Source organism: Macaca fascicularis, chromosome 16 (genome assembly GCF_037993035.2).
Source record: "Macaca fascicularis isolate 582-1 chromosome 16, T2T-MFA8v1.1".
NCBI classification, from domain to species: Eukaryota; Metazoa; Chordata; class Mammalia; order Primates; family Cercopithecidae; genus Macaca; species Macaca fascicularis.
In genome coordinates this window covers 18,488,511-18,508,039 of record NC_088390.1, presented here as the reverse complement: position 1 = coordinate 18,508,039, position 19,529 = coordinate 18,488,511, and the positions used below count along the sequence as shown (strand labels likewise).

General features: G+C 46.9%; 1 protein-coding gene across 6 annotated transcripts in view; it reads left to right on the top strand.

The window, feature by feature from the left end:
• The first annotated feature begins 12,020 nt into the window (after window positions 1–12,020).
• The window catches only part of SHMT1 (serine hydroxymethyltransferase 1), a 39,026-nt gene continuing 31,517 nt past the window's right edge, over window positions 12,021–19,529 (top strand). For 2 of the 6 annotated variants that reach the window (XM_074018736.1, XM_065532845.2), the window contains exons 1-2: window positions 12,021–12,224; window positions 14,649–14,787. Coding sequence is in view for 2 of the 6 variants with exons in the window: in XM_045375269.3 (XP_045231204.2) it covers window positions 12,468–12,469 (2 nt within the window). In the remaining 4 variants the exon portion in view is untranslated. Of the gene's footprint in view, window positions 12,470–14,648; window positions 14,788–19,529 lie in introns of all 6 variants that reach the window. The other 4 variants (XM_074018735.1, XM_005583077.5, XM_045375269.3 and 1 more) reach the window with 2 other exon arrangements.

Below are 19,529 nucleotides of genomic sequence, written 5' to 3'. Positions count from 1 at the left end.
ATGCTTAAGATCTGAGCACTGGAGATACAGGTCCTAGAAAGACAGAGAGACTTCCTGCATGGAGCTTACTGTCTGGGGGAGCCGACCACCTGACCATTCCATGGGGAAACAGACCATCACAGCAGGACAATAGCCTGCAGGAGGGGTGCACAGAACCCTGGCGGCTCATCCTGGGGAAGGTGCTCTAGTCTGGGAAAAGGCTTCTCAGAGAAAGGGGTCTGTTTATTTTTTACTTTTTCATCATAGGAAGAGCGCACAGTTTAAGTGTTCAGCTTGATGAACTTTTACCCATGGGTGCACTCAGGCTCAGCCCCCAGAGCAAACTGGACAAGACCAAGTTCATGCCCAGCCCCTAGAGGGCTCTCTTCTCCCCTCCCATCCAGTATTTCCCCCCAGAAGTAACCACTCTTCTCAGTCCCCTTGCTGTAGATTAATTCTGCTTCTTTTTGCCTTCTATAGACACATGCAGAAGGTGCTCTTTTGAGTCTGGCTTCTTCACTCAACAATGACATCTGTGAGATCCTCTTACATTGTTGCATGTGGTCGGAGGTCATTTTTTTCATTGCTGTATAGTATTTCATTGCATGAATACACTGTTATTTGTTGATGTGTTCTGTTTATGGATATTTAGGTTGTGCTAGAGAGTGATAGTTTTGACTGAGTAGAAGTTACCTTGCTATGCAGACGTAGAGAGGATAGGGAGGAACATTTGAGAAAGCAGGAACAACATTCACAAAGGCCTTTGGCAGGAGAGAGCCTGCCTGGAGCCCTGAAGGCTGGTGTGGCTTCCTGGTACCCCGCTTCTAGGTCACTGTGTTCTGAGCACCTGCTGCCCTGGCCTGGTGTGTGGCTCTCCACACCCATTCCCACCTCCTCCTCCTGTGCCTCCCTGACCTGCAGGGGCTAGGAAGCTGAAGGGGAGTGATGTAGCCACAGAAGAAACATGTGGAACCACTGGCAGCTGGGGGCGGTGAGAAATGGAATCCCCCTAGGCCCTTTGTAGGAAGTAGGCCCTGTCAACACCTTGATTACAGATTTCTCACCTCTAGAACTGCGAGAAAAATAATTTCCATTGTTTTAAGCCACCAAGTTTTTGGTCATTTGTCACAGATCCACAGGAAACTCATATGTGTCTCACATATTAGTAAGCAGCATGGTGTTCTGGATCTACTGAAACAGCCTTGCAGTGAGTTCAGACAAGAATTACTAAAGGCAATTGGTGAAATCCTTTTGCTATCAAGGATTTGGCATCAGAGTTTCCAAGAATTATGTGTGCAAGTTGACATGCTAGTACTTTAGCTAATCTGGGTGTCAAAACAGAATGCCATAGACTAGGTAGCATAGAAAATTGATTTCTGACAGTTCTGGAGATGGTAAAATCCAAGGTCAGATGTTCAGCAGATTCTGTGTCTGCAGAGGGCTGGCTTCCTGGTTCATAGACAGCCATCCTTTTCCTGTGTCCTTACATGACAGAAGGGATGAGGGAGCTCTCTGCAGTCCCCATAGGGGCACCAATTCCATTCATGAGGTCCCTGCCTTCATGAACTTACTCACCTGCCAAGGCCCTGCCTCCAAATACCATCACTTAGAATTAGACTTCAGCACACGAATTTGAGGAGGACAGTAACATTTGGTTTATAGCATCATGACACTCCAAGCCATATGCACTCACGGGAAATCTATAATCTTCTATTTAGTATTTGCTGGTCATCTCTGAATTTAGGTACTTTTTTTTCTTTAAGAAAAATGGCCTTTTACTTGATCCATGGTTTATTCACAGAAAAGCACTGTGAGTTCACACACTTGCTAAAAAGATACAGAAACGAGAGTGACTTTTTATCTCTCTCTCGCTTTTTTTTTTTTTTTTTTTTTTTGAGACAGTCTTGCTCTGTCACCTAGGCTGGAGTGCAGTGCCGCGATCTTGGCTCACTGCAAGCTCCGCCTCCCGGGTTCACGCCATTCTCCTGCCTCAGAATCCCGAGTAGCTGGGACTACAGGCTCCTGCCACCACGCCCGGCTAATATTTTGTATTTTTAGTGGAGACAGGGTTTCACCATGTTAGTCAGGGTGGTCTTGATCTCCTGACCTCGTGATCTGCCGGCCTCAGCCTCCCAAAGTGCTGGGATTACAGGCATGAGCCACCGCTTCCGGCCTCTCTCTCTTTCTTTTTGAGACAGAATTTTGCTATTGTTGCCCAGGCTGGAGTGCAGTGGCGCGATCTCAGCTCACTGCAACCTCCGCCTCTCGGGTTCAAGTGATTCTCCTGCCTCAGCCTCCTGAGTAGCTGGTGTTACAGGCGCCCACCACCACGTCGGGCAAATTTTTTACATTTTTAGTAGAGACGGGGTTTCACCATGTTGGTCAGACTGGTCTCAAACTCCTGACCTCCTGATCTGCCCACGTTGGCCTCCCAAGGTGCTGGGATTACAGGCATGAGCCACTGTGCCCAGCCAGATTCACGTTCTTAAACGGCACACTATTTGCTATGACAGCAAGACCAAAAGGCTTAAGTATCAAAAATGTACATTAACTACAAACAGTTTCATATAAACAAAACAATGTGACCATTTATATGTGACAGTAACCCATATGCCCAAACTATTTTTAACTGAAATTGAAATCAGTTTCTACATAACAAATGTTATCACTGTATTCTGAGATGATATGTTATTTGTATATAAATACTATAAATAACAATGTATTTAAATTATTCAACAAATAATTCTTTGGAATCTACAAAATGCTGGTTTCTGTTATAGACACTGAATGTAGAATTGATAGAAAATATAGTATCTGTTCTTAGAGAGTAGTAGATTTAAAAAATGCAAAACATATTGGGTAGAGGTTGTACTGCTAAAAACAGGCAGAGACTGAGTTGCTAATACAAAAATCAGAAAACCCAGTGTGATTATTTTTATAGTTGTTGATATTTTAATACAGGTCTCATGTTTTTTTCTTGTGGAAATGTATTACAATATGGAATTTCTGGGTGTTTGGTATCTGAATGTTTATAACAGGTATAACCAGTTTTCCGAAGACATTTTATCAGTTTGCTTGTCCACATCAGTGACTCATAAGATATTATGTGTAACCATGTCCTCTCCAACAATGTCTAGTATCAGTCTTTGTAAAGTTTGTCAAGTAACTGGGTGTAGGTGTTGCAGGTGATTATTATATTATTAAAGAATAGTAGAATACCTAGCTTTAAAAAAGCAGGGCATGCAGAGGCACATGTTTAGCGTGTGTCCTGATCCCAGAATTAAAACTAATCCAATTTGTGCTTCCGCTGTTCAATAAAAAATTTCCTTGGCTGGGCGTGATGGCTCAAGCCTGTAATCCCAGCACTTTGGGAGGCTGAGGCGGGTGGATCACGAGGTCAGCAAATCGAGACCATCCTGGTTAACAAGGTGAAACCCCATCTCTACAAAAATACAAAGAATTAGCCAGGCGCAGTGGCAGGTGCCTGTGGTCCCAGCTACTCGGGAGACTGAGGCAGGAGAATGGCGTGAACCCTGGAGGCGGATCTTGCAGTGAGCTGAGATCGTGCCACTGCACTCCAGCCTGGGCGACAGAGGGAGACTCCATCTCAAAAAAAAAAAAAATTTCCTTAAGAATCCAGAGGTCAGGCCAGGCACGGTGGCTCACGCTGTAATCTCAGCACTTTGGGAGGCTGAGGTGGGTGGATCATGATGTCAGGAGTTTGAGACCAGCCTGGCCAACATGGTGAAACCCCATCTCTACTAGAAATACAAAAAATTAGCTGGACGCGGTGTTGCGCGCCTGTAGTCCCAGCTGCTTGGGAGACTGAGGCAGAAGGATTGCTTGAACCCGGGAAGCAGAGGTTGCAGTGAGCTGAGATCAAGCCACTGCACTCCAGTCTGTGCGACAGAGTGAGACTCCATCTCAAAAAAAAAAAAAAAAGAGAATCCAGAGGTCAGACATTCCTTTGAGCAAGGACTCCAATATGGTTTCTTACCTACTCACTCCAACAAAATTGCTCTTCTCAAAACACAAACGATATTCTTATTGTTAAATTATGAATTGCAGCATAATTCCTCAGCCTTTGTCTTAATTTATGTATCAGCATCATTTGACACAGGTGATCTCTCCCTCCTTTTTGCAAAACTTTCTTTGACAGAATTCCAGAACACTAAACCCACTTTCCCCCAACATTTTTTATAATTACCCCTGGTCCTTTTTTCTGTTTTTTTCTCACTTTTACTACTTTTTAAATGTTAGAGAACTTGGCTCAGGACCTGGACTTACCTTTCTTTGTTTTGCTTTTTTACTAATTTTTGTGTCATTAATTTCCGGATATTTCATATTACACGTCAACACTGAACTACACCCAACACCGCCTGACTTCTTCACTTGGGTGTCAGTCAGGAATCTCAAAATGAAGGCCCACATGGAGCCACCGATACTCCCCAAACTTGCTCTTCCCCTTTCTGTTTAATGACAACTCCCATTTTATAGTTTCTCAGCTCAATATTCTTGGTGTCCCCTTTTAGTTCTCTCTGTATCTGTCTGGTTCTCATTCATTCTCTCTCTCTCTCTCTCTCTCTGTCTCTATCTCTCCTACACACACACACACACACACACACACACACACACATATTTTCAGATCTGTTGTGTATGGAAAACCTGCCAGTTTTACCTTTAAAGTGCAGTAATTCCAAATGGTGTTTTCAAATTCACCTTCCCACCCTCACCACTTGGTAACTACAGTATCTCCCTCCCACGGTCAGGGCTCTACTGCAGGGATTTCTTGGGGAACTAATGAGAACTATTACACATTCTTATTTCAGGGACCCTCAAAATTATAGGCCAGCCATATTCTATACGAATTCAAGCTTTCATCATTGCCCTTTTCTTCAATCCAGTCTCTACACAGCAACCACAGTATGCAATGTTTAGAATTCCAAGCCGTATCATAACACTCTTGTGTTTTTGTTTGTTTGTTTTGTTTTTTGAGACGGAGTTTCATTCTTGTTAACCAGGCTGAAGTGCAATGGCGTGATCTCGGCTCACCATAACCTCCGCCTCCCAGGTTCAAGCGATTCTCCTGCCACAGCCTCCTGAGTAGCTGGATTACAGACATGCGCCACCACGCCTGGCTAATTTTTTGTATTTTTAGTAGAGACGGGGTTTCTCTATGTTGGTCAGGCTGGTCTCAAACTCCAGACCTCAGGTGATCCGCCCACCTTGGCCTCCCAAATTTCTAGGATTACAGGTGTGAGCCACACGTGCCCAGCTAACACTTCTGTTTTAAAGGACCTGCTCCATTACTTCTTTTCTCCCTCATTAGAATTTAAGCTTAACAAACCTGGGTAGCTTCCATACTTTTCCACTGATCTATCTCCATGAGCTGGAGATCACTTAGTGTAAAGTAAATAATCAGTAAATATTTTCAAATAACAGAATCAATTATTAATAGTTTTCTTTCTTTGAGTATACATCTGGACTTTTAAGAATCAAGAAAATAGATTGGTCAAGAGAATTCTGTGTGTTTTGATTTTCTTTCTTTCTTTTTTTTTTTTTTTTTTTTTTTTGAGACGGAGTCTCGCGCTGTGTCACCCAGGCTGGAGTGCAGTGGTGCCATCTCGGCTCACTGCAAGCTCCGCCTCCCAGGTTCACGCCATTCTCCTGCCTCAGCCTCCCACATAGCTGGGACTACAGGCACCTGCCACCACGCCCGGCTAGTTTTTTGTATTTTTAGTAGAGACGGGGTTTCACCATGTTAGCCAGGATGGTCTCGATCTCCTGACCTCGTGATCCACCTGCCTCGGCCTCCCAAAGTGCTGGGATTACAGGCTTGAGCCACCGCGCCCGGCTTTGTTTTGATTTTCTTATCCAATGATTAGATTAGCTGTGTTAGTATAGATTTCAGTGTGGGAAGCTGTAAGCATTTCCTAAATTTTAAAATGAAAGGCATGGGATTTCAATATCCATTCCTTTTATTTAAGGAACAACAAAAAAAGACAAGCCTATCTTTTAAAATATATTTTATGTATGTAAACAATTTAAATTTATTTTTCTCTCTGTATCCCTGACTATTTTTTTCAAGTTATTCATCTCCTCATTTTAAAAAATCTACTTCACTTTGGGAGGCCGAGACGGGCGGATCACGAGGTCAGGAGATCGAGACCATCCTGGCTAACACGGTGAAACCCCGTCTCTACTAAAAAATACAAAAAACTAGCCGGGCACGGTGGCGGGCGCCTGTAGTCCCAGCTACTGGGGAGGCTGAGGCAGGAGAATGGCGTGAACCCGGGAGGCGGAGCTTGCAGTGAGCCGAGATCCGGCCACTGCACTCCAGCCTGGGCGGCAGAGCGACTCTGTCTCAAAAAAAAAAAAAAAAAAAAAAATCTACTTCAACGATAACTTTTTTTTTTTTTTTTTTTGAGACGGAGTCTCGCTCTGTCGCCCAGGCTGGAGTGCAGTGGTGCGATCTCGGCTCACTGCAAGCTCCACCTCCCAGGTTCACACCATTCTCCTGCCTCAGCCTCCTGAGTAGCTGGGCCTGGCTATTTTTTGTATTTTTAGTAGAGATGGGGGTTTCACTGTGTTAGCCAGGATGATCTCAATCTCCTGACCTCTTGATCTGCCCACCTCTGCCTCCCAAAGTGCTGGGATTACTGGCATGAGCCACCGTGCCAATGATAACATTTTAAAATATATATGCAACTTCATTAAGAATATCTTTGTGTTCCACTGAATAGCTTGTCAAATAATACATTAGGAGTACAATTTCCTCATAATTGTTAGATTTGTTTGATTAAATTTATAGATTTCCTACTCTCAGCTCATCAATTCATTCAAGTATAATACATCCTACTTGATCGTTGTGGGATTTTCATACCATTAGCCAGGCATGGTGGCACGCGTGTGTAATCCCAGCTACTCAGGATGCTGAGGCAGGAAAATTGCTTGAACCCAGGAGGCAGAGGTTGCAGTGAGCCAAGATCATGCCACTGCACTCCAGCCTGGATGACAGAGAGAGACTGTCACACACACACAAAATACAAAAATACAAAAACTAGCTGGGCATGGTGGTGCACGCCTGTAATTCCTAGCTACTCTGGAGGATGGGTAATTGCTTGCACCCAGAAGTTGCAGGTTGTAGTGATCCGAGATCAGACCACTGCACTCTGGCTTGGGTGACAGAGCGACACTTCAACAACAACAACAACAACAACAACAACAAAAGTCTCACTAGATTTCCTAGGTTGATCTTGAATTCCTGGGCTCCAGTGATCCTACCACCTCAGCCTCCCAAAGTGCTGGGATTATAAGCATTAGCCACCATGCCCAGCCCAGAAAAATGTCTTTTGCCCTGTTTCTAACTGAATTATTATTATTTGTGGTTTTTTTTTCTAGTTTGAATGCATTTTATTTTTAGACAACTTACATGACATGTTTTTCTTAAAAACAATGCCTCCTGGAATGGCGGGAACCCGGGAGGCGGAGCTTGCAGTGAGCTGAGATCCGGCCACTGCACTCCAGCCTGGGCGGCAGAGCGAGACTCCGTCTCAAAAAAAAAAAAAAAAAAACAATGCCTCCTAGGCCGGGCACGGTGGCTCAAGCCTGTAATCCCAGCACTTTGGGAGGCCGAGACGGGCGGATCATGAGGTCAGGAGATCGAGACCATCCTGGCTAACCCGGTGAAACCCCGTCTCTACTAAAAAATACAAAAAACTAGCCGGGCGAGGCGGCGGGCGCCTGTAGTCCCAGCTACTCGGGAGGCTGAGGCAGGAGAATGGCGTAAACCCGGGAGGCGGAGCTTGCAGTGAGCTGAGATCCAGCCACTGTACTCCCGCCTGGGCGACAGAGTGAGACTCCGTCTCAAAACAAACAAACAAACAAACAAAAAACAATGCCTCCACTAGAAATAAATCACAGTCAAAATAAATGAAGAGCTCAAGATGACATCAGTCCCATTTGTCTTAAGTCCTGGTGTTGTGTGGATGACAAGCAGAAGCCAGTTATGATGACAGGTGATAGATCCAAAGTAATTGCCAAATTTGTTAACATTTTTCCATTTCTTTTTTTTTTTTTTGAGACGGAGTCTCGCTCTGTCGCCCAGGCTGGAGTGCAGTGGTGTGATCTCGGCTCACTGCAAGCTCCACCTCCCGGGTTCACGCCATTCTCCTGTCTCAGCCTCCCAAGTAGCTGAGACTACAGGCGCCCACCACCACGCCCGGCTAATTTTTTGTATTTTTAGTAGAGACGGGGTTTCACCATCTTAGCTAGGATGGTCTCAATCCCCTGACCTCGTGATCCATCTGCCTCGGCCTCCTAAAGTGCTGGGATTACAGGTGTGAGCCACCGCCCCCAGCCTAAAGCTACATTTCCTGTATACCTGAATTTGATTTTTGAGATTTGCACTTACTGAATTCCCACCTCTATTATTAACATTATTACTTTTTTTTAGTTTTTATTTTTTGTTTGTGACGGAGTCTTGCTCTGTCACCCAGGCTGGAGTGCAGTGGCGCCATCTCGGCTCACTGCAAGCTCCGCCTCCCGGGTTCACGCCATTCTCCTGCCTCAGCCTCCCCAGTACCTGGGACTACAGGCGCCTGCCACCTCGCCCGGCTAATTTTTTGTATTTTTAGTAGAGATGGGGTTTCACCGTGTTAGCCAGGATGGTCTCAATCTCCTGACCTCATAATCCGCCCACCTCGGCTTCCCAAAGTGCTGAACACCCTTATTATTATTACTATTACTATTTCGAGATGCAGTCTTGCTCTGTTGCCCAGGCTGGAGTGCAGTGGTGTGATCTCGGCTCACTGCAACCTCTGCCTCCTGGGTTTAAGCGATTCTCCTGCCTCATCCCCCTGAGTAGCTGGGATCACAGGTGCCTGCCGCCATGCCCAGCTATTTTTTTTTTTTTTGTAAGTTTAATAGAGGCGGGGTTTCACCATGTTGGCCAGGCTGGTCTTGAACTCCTGACCTCAAGTGATTCGCCTGCCTTGGCCTCCCAAAGTGCTGGGATTACAGGCGTGAGTCACCGCGTTCAGCCACATCTCTAATATTCAGACTTTCTTCTGCATCTAATATGTGTCATGCCAAGCTCCAGGCTTCCTTTGTCATGTGGCATTATGGACACCAATCTAGCTTTCAGAAACAGCCTTCAATATGAATCTGGGCTCCATCACACTCTGTGATTGTGAGTTATCTGAGTCTCAATTTTCTCATCTGCAAAAGAAGATAATGATAGATCTTCTTTGGAAAATATAACTTTTTTTTTTTTTTTGAGATGAGTTTCGCTCTTGTTGCCCAGGCTGGAGTGCAATGGCTTGATCTCACTGCAACCTCTGCTTCCTGGGTGCAAGCGATTCTCCTGCCTTGGCCTCTCAAGTGGCTGGGATTACAGGCACCTGCCACTGGCTAATTTTTGTATTTTTAGTAGAGACGGGGTTTCATCATATTGGTCAGGCTGGTCTCTAACTCCTGACCTCAAGTAATCTGCCTGCTTGGGCCTCCCAAAGTGCTGGGATTATAGGCATGAGCCACAGTGCCTGGCCAGAAAAATATACTTTTTTTTTTTTTTTTTTTTTTTTTGAGATGGAGTCTCACTCTGTCGCCAGGCTGGAGTGCAGTGGCTCCATCTCAGCTCACTGCAACTTCCACCTCCCGGATTCAAGCAATTCTCATGCCTCAGCCTCCTGAGTAGCTGGGACTGCAGGCGCCCACCACCATGCCTGGGTAATTTTTTTTAGATGGAGTTTTCTCTTGTTGCCCAGGCTGGAGTGCAATGGTATGATCTCAGCTCACTGCAACCTCTGCTTCCCGGGTTCAACTGATTCCCCTGCCTCAGCCTCCCAAGTAGCTGGGATTTACAGGCGCACGCCACAATGCCTGGCTAATTTTGTATTTTTAGCAGAGACGGGGTTTCTCCGTGTTGGTCTGCCTGGTTTCAAACTCCCGACCTCAGGTGATCCTCCCGCCTCGGCCTCCCAAAGTGCTGGGATTACAGGCGTGAGCCACCATGCCTGGTCGAAAAATATAATTTAAAACAAAATTTTCTCCCAATCCAGAAGTGTTCTTCACAAAACTAGTGAAAAAGAAAACACTTTAGTATTGTATAAAGCATTAAGCCAGAAAATGAAACGCATCACAGGCAATCTGCTAAGAAATTGGAAAGACAGAAAGAAATCTCACCCCCTTATATAGCCAAGCAGATAGAACTCAATACATATTTTCCAAGATAAACCATAATTAGTCCTCAAATAAGAGGACTTGACAGCACACTTTGTCACATATAGTTCATCCTATTTGGCTTTATCTAGAGGAAAAGAAAACTCATATCTTTATGACAGGAAGTGGTTTTGCGATTTGGGGCAGGAAGACCATCAAAATTAGGCTTCTACCCTCCCACAGAAACTGGGAGATATCAGTGCTATCTACCTTACTGTTTACATTTCAGTTCCTTGAGGAAGACATTCCTAGGTCAAAAAGTTGACAAAAGGCCTATCTAGTGTCGAAAAGATTTACGCAGATTTCAAATAGAGAAGAAAACAGTTACAATTACAAGTTTTCAAAAGTAAATGCTCAAAGAAAAAGGAGAGGAGGAAAATCTCTTATTTTCAACTGGGAGACTAAAACCTAGTATCTTTAATTTGTATTTGTATTTTTTTGAGACGCTGTCTCAAAAAAAAATTTTTTTTGTATTTTTTTTTTTTTTTTTTTTTTTTGAGACGGAGTCTAGCTCTGTTGCCCAGGCTGGAGTGCAGTGGCCAGATCTCAGCTCACTGCAAGCCCCGCCTCCCGGGTTCACGCCATTCTCCTGCCTCAGCCTCCCGAGTAGCTGGGAGTACAGGCGCCCGCCACCTCGCCCGGCTAATTTTTTTTGTATTTTAGTAGAGACGGGGTTTCACCGTGTTAGCCAGGATGGTCTCGATCTCCTGAACTCGTGATCCGCCCGTCTCGGCCTCCCAAAGTGCTGGGATTACAGGCTTGAGCCACCGCGCCCGGCCTGTTTTTTGTTTTTGAGCTGATGAGGGTCTCACTCTGTTGCCCAGGCTAGAGTACAGAGGCAAGATCATTGCTTACTGTAACCTCTGCCTCCCAGGCTCAAGCGATCCTCCCACTTCAGCCTCCCAAGTAGCTGGGACTACAGGCGACTGCCACCACACCCAGCTAATTTTAAAATTACTTGTAGAGACAAGGTTTCGCCATGTTGCCCAGGCTGGTCTCGAACTTCTAGGCTCAAGCCATCTGCCTCGGCCTCGCAAAGTGCTGGAATTACAGGGGTGAGCCACTGCGCCCGGTTTTTATCATTCTTATAATCATTATTATTATTATTTGACAAATAAATAAATATATGACGCAGCCTCAGGTGGTCCTGACATGTGGCCCCGGTTTTTATCATTCTTAACAATAGGTAATGTTCATTGAGTCCTTATTGTGTGTCACTGTTTTATTTATCTTATTTTATTTTTTTTGAGACGTTGTCTCGCTCAGTCCCCCAGGCTGGAGTGCAGTGGCGCGATCTCGACTCACTGCAACCTTCACCTCCCCGGAGGCAACACAGTTAGACGCCCATGTCTACTCCAACCTGGGCGACAGAGTGAGACCCTGTCTCAAAAAAAAAAAAAATAAAATACATAAATAACAGTAACAATAATAAAGTGCCTGCTCTTGGATTATACACCTACAGAGTAATAATGTTGCAGTTTAGACTCACATTTGTCCTAATTTAAATGACCACCCTGTTAACTAAAAGTAGTACCATGAACAAAATTCACTCATAATCCCACGGCCCAAGCGACAGGCTTAAGTGAGGAAGGCCCTGTGCAGTCTTCTCGGAAATCTCGGTCCACACACGAGACCTGCAGCCTAAGCGGGTCAGTCCTACAGGTCCCTGCCCCAGGTGCGCAGCTGCACCACGAGGCCTCCAGCCGGCCCGGAGCAGCCAGCCCTGCCCGCCGCTCCGTTGCAGCCAATAGCGCGGGTGCGTTTGGTGGCGGCCCCTGCTTGACTGCGCTCTCTGATTGGGCGCCTTCCGGGGCGGGGCCAAGCCTAAGCCTGGCGCGCGGGGTGCACCTAGCGGAGCGCGAGCTGTCCAGTGCCAAGTTCGGGGTTTGGGGTTGGCGCGGCTCGTCACGTGGCTGGCCCGCGGCGGTGCGCGGGGCGTTGGGTCAGCGGATCTGGGACTCTGGTGGCACCGGCGGCGGCGTAGGACCGAGACGTCGCTAGGCACGTGCGCGGGCCGTGTTCCGGTAGGTGGGCGGCTTCGGGTCTTGGGCCGCGGCGTCCCGGAGCCCGGGGGGGTGCTTCGGCGTCCTCGCTGTCCCCCGCCGTACCCCACTCTCTGCAGCCGGAACGACGGGAGGGGAGCGCTTGTGTCGCGCCTGGGCTGGGGGTCGGGCGGTGGCCTGCCGCAGCGCCCCGGTTGCAGGCACATTCGGTACGATGGGGTGGCGGCCCTTGGCCTTTGGCAGGAGTGCGAAGGCTTATAGCGGATGTGAGTAGCCCCTCTCTACTGAGCACTTTTCTCGTTGAGCATTTTCAATTTAAACACAACCCCTAGCCACGCTCCTTCACAGCAAAGCTGCAAGTCGAGTGGTACCGTTTCCCCCATTTTACAGGTGAGGAAGGTGGTGGGGCTCGGAGAAAGGAGACAACTTAAATGGCAGAGCCTAGAATAGAACCCGGGTTCTCAAAGCCTGAGCCCCTAAACGCTACGCGCAGGGTCGCTCCACTTTTGGCCCGTGCCACCAGATCCCTGTGGGGAATGAGCTCTTCCTGTTGCCCGCAATCTGCTACCCCCTGTTCTAGGAGACAAATGTCTCACTGTGAAGTTCTTGGCCCGGTGCCTCTGCTTCGAGATTCTGGGAGTTAAGTGACTCTTGGTCCAGCTGAGGTCAGCACAGATGCGGGCCTTCAATCGGGCAGTTACCCAGAGAATAGACTGGAAACATCAGTTTAGGTTCTTGCAGAAATAACATTGTAGGCGGGGTGCGGTGGCTCATGCCTGTAATCCGTGCACTTTGGGAAGCTGAGGCGGACAGATCACTTGAGGTCAGCAGTTCGAGACCAGCCTGGCCAACATGGTGAAACCCCATCTCTACTAAAAATACAAAAAACACTAGCTGGCCGTGGTGGCACACACCTGTAATTGCAGCTACTGGGAAGGCTGAGGCAGGAGAATCGCTTGAACCCTCGAGGTGGAGGTTGCAGTGAGCAGAGATCACACCACTGCACTCCAGCGTGAGTGACAGAGTGAGACTCTATCTCAAAAAAAAAAAAAAAAAAAAAAGTATTACTTGGGGAAACTTGGAACAGAAGTGGTTAATTGTGTTTTTATTTAGCGCAGTGTCCTGAGACAAGGCTTTGGAACTGAAGAGAAACCAGAGTTCAGATTCTGGCTCTTATATGGCTTTAGACAAGTTAGCTCCCTGGGCCTCAATTTCCTCCTCTGTAAAGAAGAGAACCAAAATCTGTGTGTGAGATAGAAGATGTGCAACAAGGTAGTTCCCTGAGCAGATCCTTGGCTGGATCCACTTGTAAGATTTGGGGGCATGGGGAGGCTCGTGACCTTGCAGGTGACTTCACTTACTAGGTGTCTTTCCTGGCGTTGAGGATCATGCCACACATGAGCAATGGTGCCTCTACAGAAATATCCATTGCTGTAATGACTGATGTTGCAGTGAGCTGTGTTAGCTGGGGGGCTTACCAGGTGTTACAGAATGTTAATGAAGATGTCCCTAAGATTACCAAGTTTCCTTTTTTTTTTTTTTTTTGAAATGGAGTCTAGCTCTGTCACTCAGGCTGGAGTGCAGTGGCGTGATCTTGGCTCACTGCAATCTCTACCTCACTGGTTCAAGCTATTCTCCTGTCTCAGCCCCTCGAGTAGCTGGGATTACAGGCATATGCCACCATGCCTGGCTAATTTTTGTATTTGTTTTTTTTTTATTTTTTGAGATGGAGTCTCGCTCTGTTGCCCAGGCTGGAGTGCAGTGGCACAATCTCAGCTCACTGCAACCTCTACCTCCTGGGTTCAAGTGATTATCCTGCCTCAGCCTCCTAAGTAGCTGGGGTTACAGGTGCGTGCCACACGCCCAGCTAATTTTTGTATTTTTAGTTGAGACAGGGTTTTACCATGTTGGTCAGCTGGTCTCGAACTCCTGACCTCAGGTGATCCACCCGCCTCGGCCTCCCAAAGTGCTGGGGTTACAGGCGTGAACCACTGCGCCCGACTAATTTTTATATTTTTAGTAGACACAGGGTTTCACCATATTCGCCAGACTAGTCTCAAACTCCTGACCTCAAGTGATCCACCCACCTTGGCCTCCCAAAGTGCTGGGATTATTTATGGGCATGAGCCACTGCGCCCGGCTGCTTTTCTTTCCTTTTAGAGAGACAGGGGTCTCACTATGTTCCCCAGGTTGCTCGATTCCTGTGGTCCTGTGACTCCCCAGACTTCAGGTGTGCAAGCCTGATTTCTGACCCTTGGCCAGTCACACTTTCTCCTTTGGGCTTTGAACTTGGGATGCGCTGCACTTGTTTACTCTGTGTAGATTGCTCTCATCCCAGATCTCATGCTTGGCTCAGATTTCAGTTCAGGGACATTCCCTGGCCCAGTCTGAAGTAGCCCTGCATCCATTTATTGCATCTTTTTTTTTTTTTTTTTTTGGATACAGGGTCTTCCTCTCTTGCCCAGGCTGGAGTGCTGTGGGAAAATCTCAGCTCACTGCAGCCTCAACCTCTGGGACTCAAGCGATTCTCCTGCCTCAGCCACCCAGAGTAGCTGAGAATACAGGTGCACGCCACCAGGCTCAGGTAATTTTTTGTATATTTTTTGTAGAGACAGGGTTTTGCCATGTTGCCTAGGCTGGTCTTGAACTCCTGGGCTCAAGTGGTCTTCTCCCCTCAGTCTCTCCAAGTTCTGAGATTACAAGTATGAGCGACCATGCCTGGCCTTGTGTATTTCTTTTTTTTTTTTTTTGAGATGGAGTCTTGTCCTGTCACCCAGACTGGAGTGCAATGGCATGATCTTGGCTCACTGCAATCTCCATCTCCCGGGTTCAAGCGATTCTCCTTCCTCAGCCTCACAAGTAGCTGGGATTACAGGTGTGTGCCACCACACCCGGCTAATTTTTGCATTTTTAGTAGAGACAGGGTTTCACCTTAGTTGGCCACACTGGTCTTGAACTCCTGACCTCAAGTAATCCACTCGCCTTGGCCTACCGTGGTACTGAGATTACAGTTGTGAGCCACCATGCCTGGCCTGTATTTCTTGTTTACAATTTGTTTCTTATAAGAGCAGGACCTCTGTCTTAGTAACCTCTGTATTCTTAGTGCCTATCTGTGTGCCTGGGACATAAGAGTTGTTCAATAAATGTTGATTGAATGAATTCATTTTAGGCTAGTAGTGGAGTAGACCTCTTAGATATCAAAAACTTATTTTGGACTTTTTTTTTTTTTTTTTCTTTTTGAGAGATAGGGTCTCACTCTGTCATCCAGGCTGGAGAGCAGTGGCAGAATCATAGTTTATGGCAGCCTCGACCTCCTGGGCCCAAGTAATCCTCTCACCTCAGCCTCTCAAGTAGTTGAGACTACAGGCATACACCATCATGTCATCCAGCTAATTTTTAATTTTTTTTTTTTTTTTTTTTTCTGAGATGGTGTCTTGCTCTGTCACCCAAGCTGAAGGCAGTGGCGCGGTCTTTGCTCACTGCAACCTCCGCCTCCCAGGTTCAAGTGATTCTTCTGCCTCAGCCTCCTGAGCAGCTGGAACTACAGGCGCATGCCACCACACCCGGCCAATTTTTGTATTTTTAAGAGACAGGGTTTCGACGTGCTGGCCAGGCTGGTCTCAAACTCCTGACCTCAGGTGATCTCCCCTCCTTGGCCTCCCAAAGTGCTGGGATTACAGGCGTGAGCAACTGTGCCTGGCTGTTTTTTTTTTCTTTTCTTTTTTTTTCTTTTTTGAGACAGAGTCTCACTTTGTCACCCAGGCTGGAGTGCAGTGGCGCGATCTCGGCTTACTGCAACCTCCACCTCCTGGATTCAAGCGATTCTACTGCCTCGGCCTTCCGAGTAACTGGGACTACAGGCATGGGCCACCGCACCCAGCTAATTTTTGTATTTATAGTAGAGACCGGGTTTCACCATATTGGCCAGGCTGGTCTCAAACTCCTGACTTTGTGATCTGCCCACCTTGGCCTCCCAAAGTGCTAGGATCACAGGCATGAGCACCGCGCTGGACCTAATTTTTTTTTTTTGAGACTGAGTCTCACTCTGTCGCCCAGGCTGGAGTGCAGTGGGGTGATCTTGGCTCACTGCAACCTCTGCCTCCTGGGTTCAAGCGATTTTCCTACCTCAGCCTCCTGCATAGCTGGGATTACAGAGGCCCGCCTCTATGCCCGTCTAATTTTTGTATTTTTAGTAGAGACGGGGTTTCGCCATGTTGGCCAGGCTAGTCTCCAACTCCTGACCTCAGGTGATCCACCCGTGTTGGCCTCCCAAAGTGCTGGGGTTACAGGCGTGAGCCACTGTGCCTGGCAAAAATTTTTTTTTTTTGAGATGGAGTCTCGCTTTGTTGCCAGGCTGCAGTATAGTGGTGCGATCTCTGCTCACTACAATCTCCACCTCCCGGGTTCAAGCCATTCTCCTGCCTCAGCCTCCTGAGTAGCTGGAATTACAGGCAGACGCCACCACACCTGGCTAATTTTAGTATTTTTAGTGGAGATGGGGTTTCACCATGTTGGCCAAGATGGTCTTGATCTCCTGACCTCGTGGTCTGCCCGCCTCGGCCCCGCAAAATGCTGGGATTACAGGCGTGAATCACTGTGCCTGACCTTTTTTTAAAAAAATTTTTTTTTTTTGAGACACAATATCACTCTGTCATCCAGACTGGAGTGCAATGGCACATTCTCAGCTCACTGCAGCCTCCACCTCCCAGGCTCAAGTAAGTCTTATGCTTCAGGTGTATGCCACCACACCCAACTAATTTTTTATATTTTTAGTAGAGACAGGGTTTCACCATGTTAGCCAGGCTGGTCTCAAACTCCTGGCCTCAAGCTGATCTGCCCACCTCAGCCTTCCAGAGTGCTGGGATTACAGACGTGAGCCACCTTGCCCAGCCTAATTTCTAAATTTTTGTAGAGACGTGGTTTCACTGTGTTGCCTAGGCTGTGGTTAACTCCTAGGTTTGAAATCTCCCATCCTTGACCCCACTAAGTGCTGGGATTACAGGCATAAGCCACCATGCCAGGCCTTTTTTTTTTTCTTCCCTGAGAGGGAGTCTTGCTTTGTCATCCAGGCTGGAGTGCAGTGGTATGTCCTTGGCTCACTGCAACCTCCATCTCCTGTGTTCAAGCAATTCTCCTGTCTCAGCCTCCCAAGTAGCTGGGATTACAGGCGCCCACCACCACACCCGGCTAATTTTTGTATTTTTAGTAGAGATGGGGTTTCACCATGTTGGCCAGGCTGGTCTTGAACTTCTGACCTCAGGTGATCTGCCTGCCTTGGCCTCCCAAAGTGCTGGGATTATAGGCGTGAGCCTCTGGGGCTAGCCAAACCTGTAATTCTTTAGGAAGATTTATATTCAAACAAGTCCTTTTTTTAAACAAACAAACAAACAAAAAACCACACAGGGTCTTACTCTGTCACCCAGGCTAGAGTGCACTGCCACAGTCACAGCTCATTGCAACCTCTAGCTTCCAGGATCAGGTGATCCTCCCACCTCAGCCTCCTGAATAGCTGGGACTACAGATGCATGCCACCACCACTAGCTAATAATTTGTATTTTTTGTAGAGATGGGGCTTCGCCATGTTGCCCAGGCCAGTCTTGAACTCCTGGGCTCAAGCGATCCTCCTGCCTCAGCCTCCCAAAGTGCTGGAATTACAGGCATGAGCCACCACACCCAGCCCAAGTACATATTTTAACCAACAGCTTCACAGGAACTCTGTGGAGTACTTAGAGCATGTGCTTTGGGGTTTTGAGTCCTACCTCTGTGGCTAACTTGCTGTGCAGCCCTGGGCTAAGATATTTTACTTTTCTTTGAGACAGAGTCTCGCTCTGTCGCCAGGCTGTAGTGCAGTGGCGGTCTTGGCTCACTGTAACCTCTGACTCCCAGGTTCAAGCGATTCTCCTATCTCAGCCTCCTGAGTAGCTGGGATTACAGGCGCTTGCCACTACGTCCGGATAATTTTTGTATTTTTAGTAGAAATGGGGTTTCACGGTGTTGGACAGGATGGTCTCGATCTCCTGACGTGGTGATCTGCCCACCTTGGCCTCCTAAAGTGCTGGGATTACAGGCGTAAGCCACTGCGCCAGGCTGCGATATTTTACTTTTCTAACCTCGCTTATTTTTCTTTCTTTAGTTCTTTTTTTTTTTAAGAGTCCTAGACTCAGTAGCTAGGACTATAGGCCCACCCCACCATGCCCAGCTAATTTGTTTTTTTTGTAGCCACGCCCAGGCTGGTCTTGAACTCCTGGCCTCCCAAAGTGCTGGGATTACAAGTGTAAATTGCCATGCCTGGCCCTGAGCCTCATTTTCATTATTTGAAGTATGAAATAAATTAACACATTAAAGTGTTGCTAGGATTAAAATGAGGTCCTTATATATTCAAAAATCATATAGAGATTTTTGAGGCCCTTCTTATAGCAAAATTTCCATTTACATTTTTCTGGAGCCTGGAGAAATGTGTCCAGAGTGAGTGAATAGGTGCTATTTGCTGTACTTACATTATCATTTATAAAATACTACTGGTGATCATCCTGGAAAGATGATCCCAACTGCCTATATCCTGTTCATCATTAACTTGTGTGTCCCAAAAAAATCTTTTGAAAAGTTGCTAAATAGTGAATATTTACTATGTTATGAGAGCCTGCCAGTTCAAGTCAATGATTCATCTGTTCAGTCATTTGGAAAATATTCTTTTTTTTTTTTTTTTTTTGAGACGGAGTCTTGCTCTGTGGCCAGGTTGGAGTGCAGTGGTGTGATCTCGGCTCACCGCAAGCTCCGCCTCCCAGGTTCAAGCGATTCTCCTGCTTCAGCTTCCCGAGTAGCTGGGACTACAGGTGCGTGCCACCACGTCCAGCTCATTTTTTGTATTTTTAGTAGATACGGGGTTTCACCATGTTGGTCAGGATGGTCTCAAACTCCAGACCTCGTGATCTGCCCACCTTGGCCTCCCAAAGTGCTGCGATTACAGGCGTAAGCCACCACACCTGGCCAGAAAATATTTTTCATATATAGCGGTGTTGGGTACCGCAGGTGATTTTTTAAAAAGTAACACTCAGTCCTTACCTTCAAGGAATTTAGTTTAGTTGTGGGCAATAAGCTATACCCATGAGAAGTTTGACTGAGAGGAGGCGGAGTTGGACTGCCTGCAAGTGGGGAAGAGGGTCAGTTCTCATTTCTGAGGGAGATGAGCTGACGTCTGCAGTTCGGAAAGGAACCAGAAGTTCCACACGGTGGTTTTGCAATAGAATATGCTCATGTTTACCAAGCGATTCTGAGGGAAAGGCTAAAAAATTGTATTAGTTTAGCAACTCGATAGAACTAACAGGT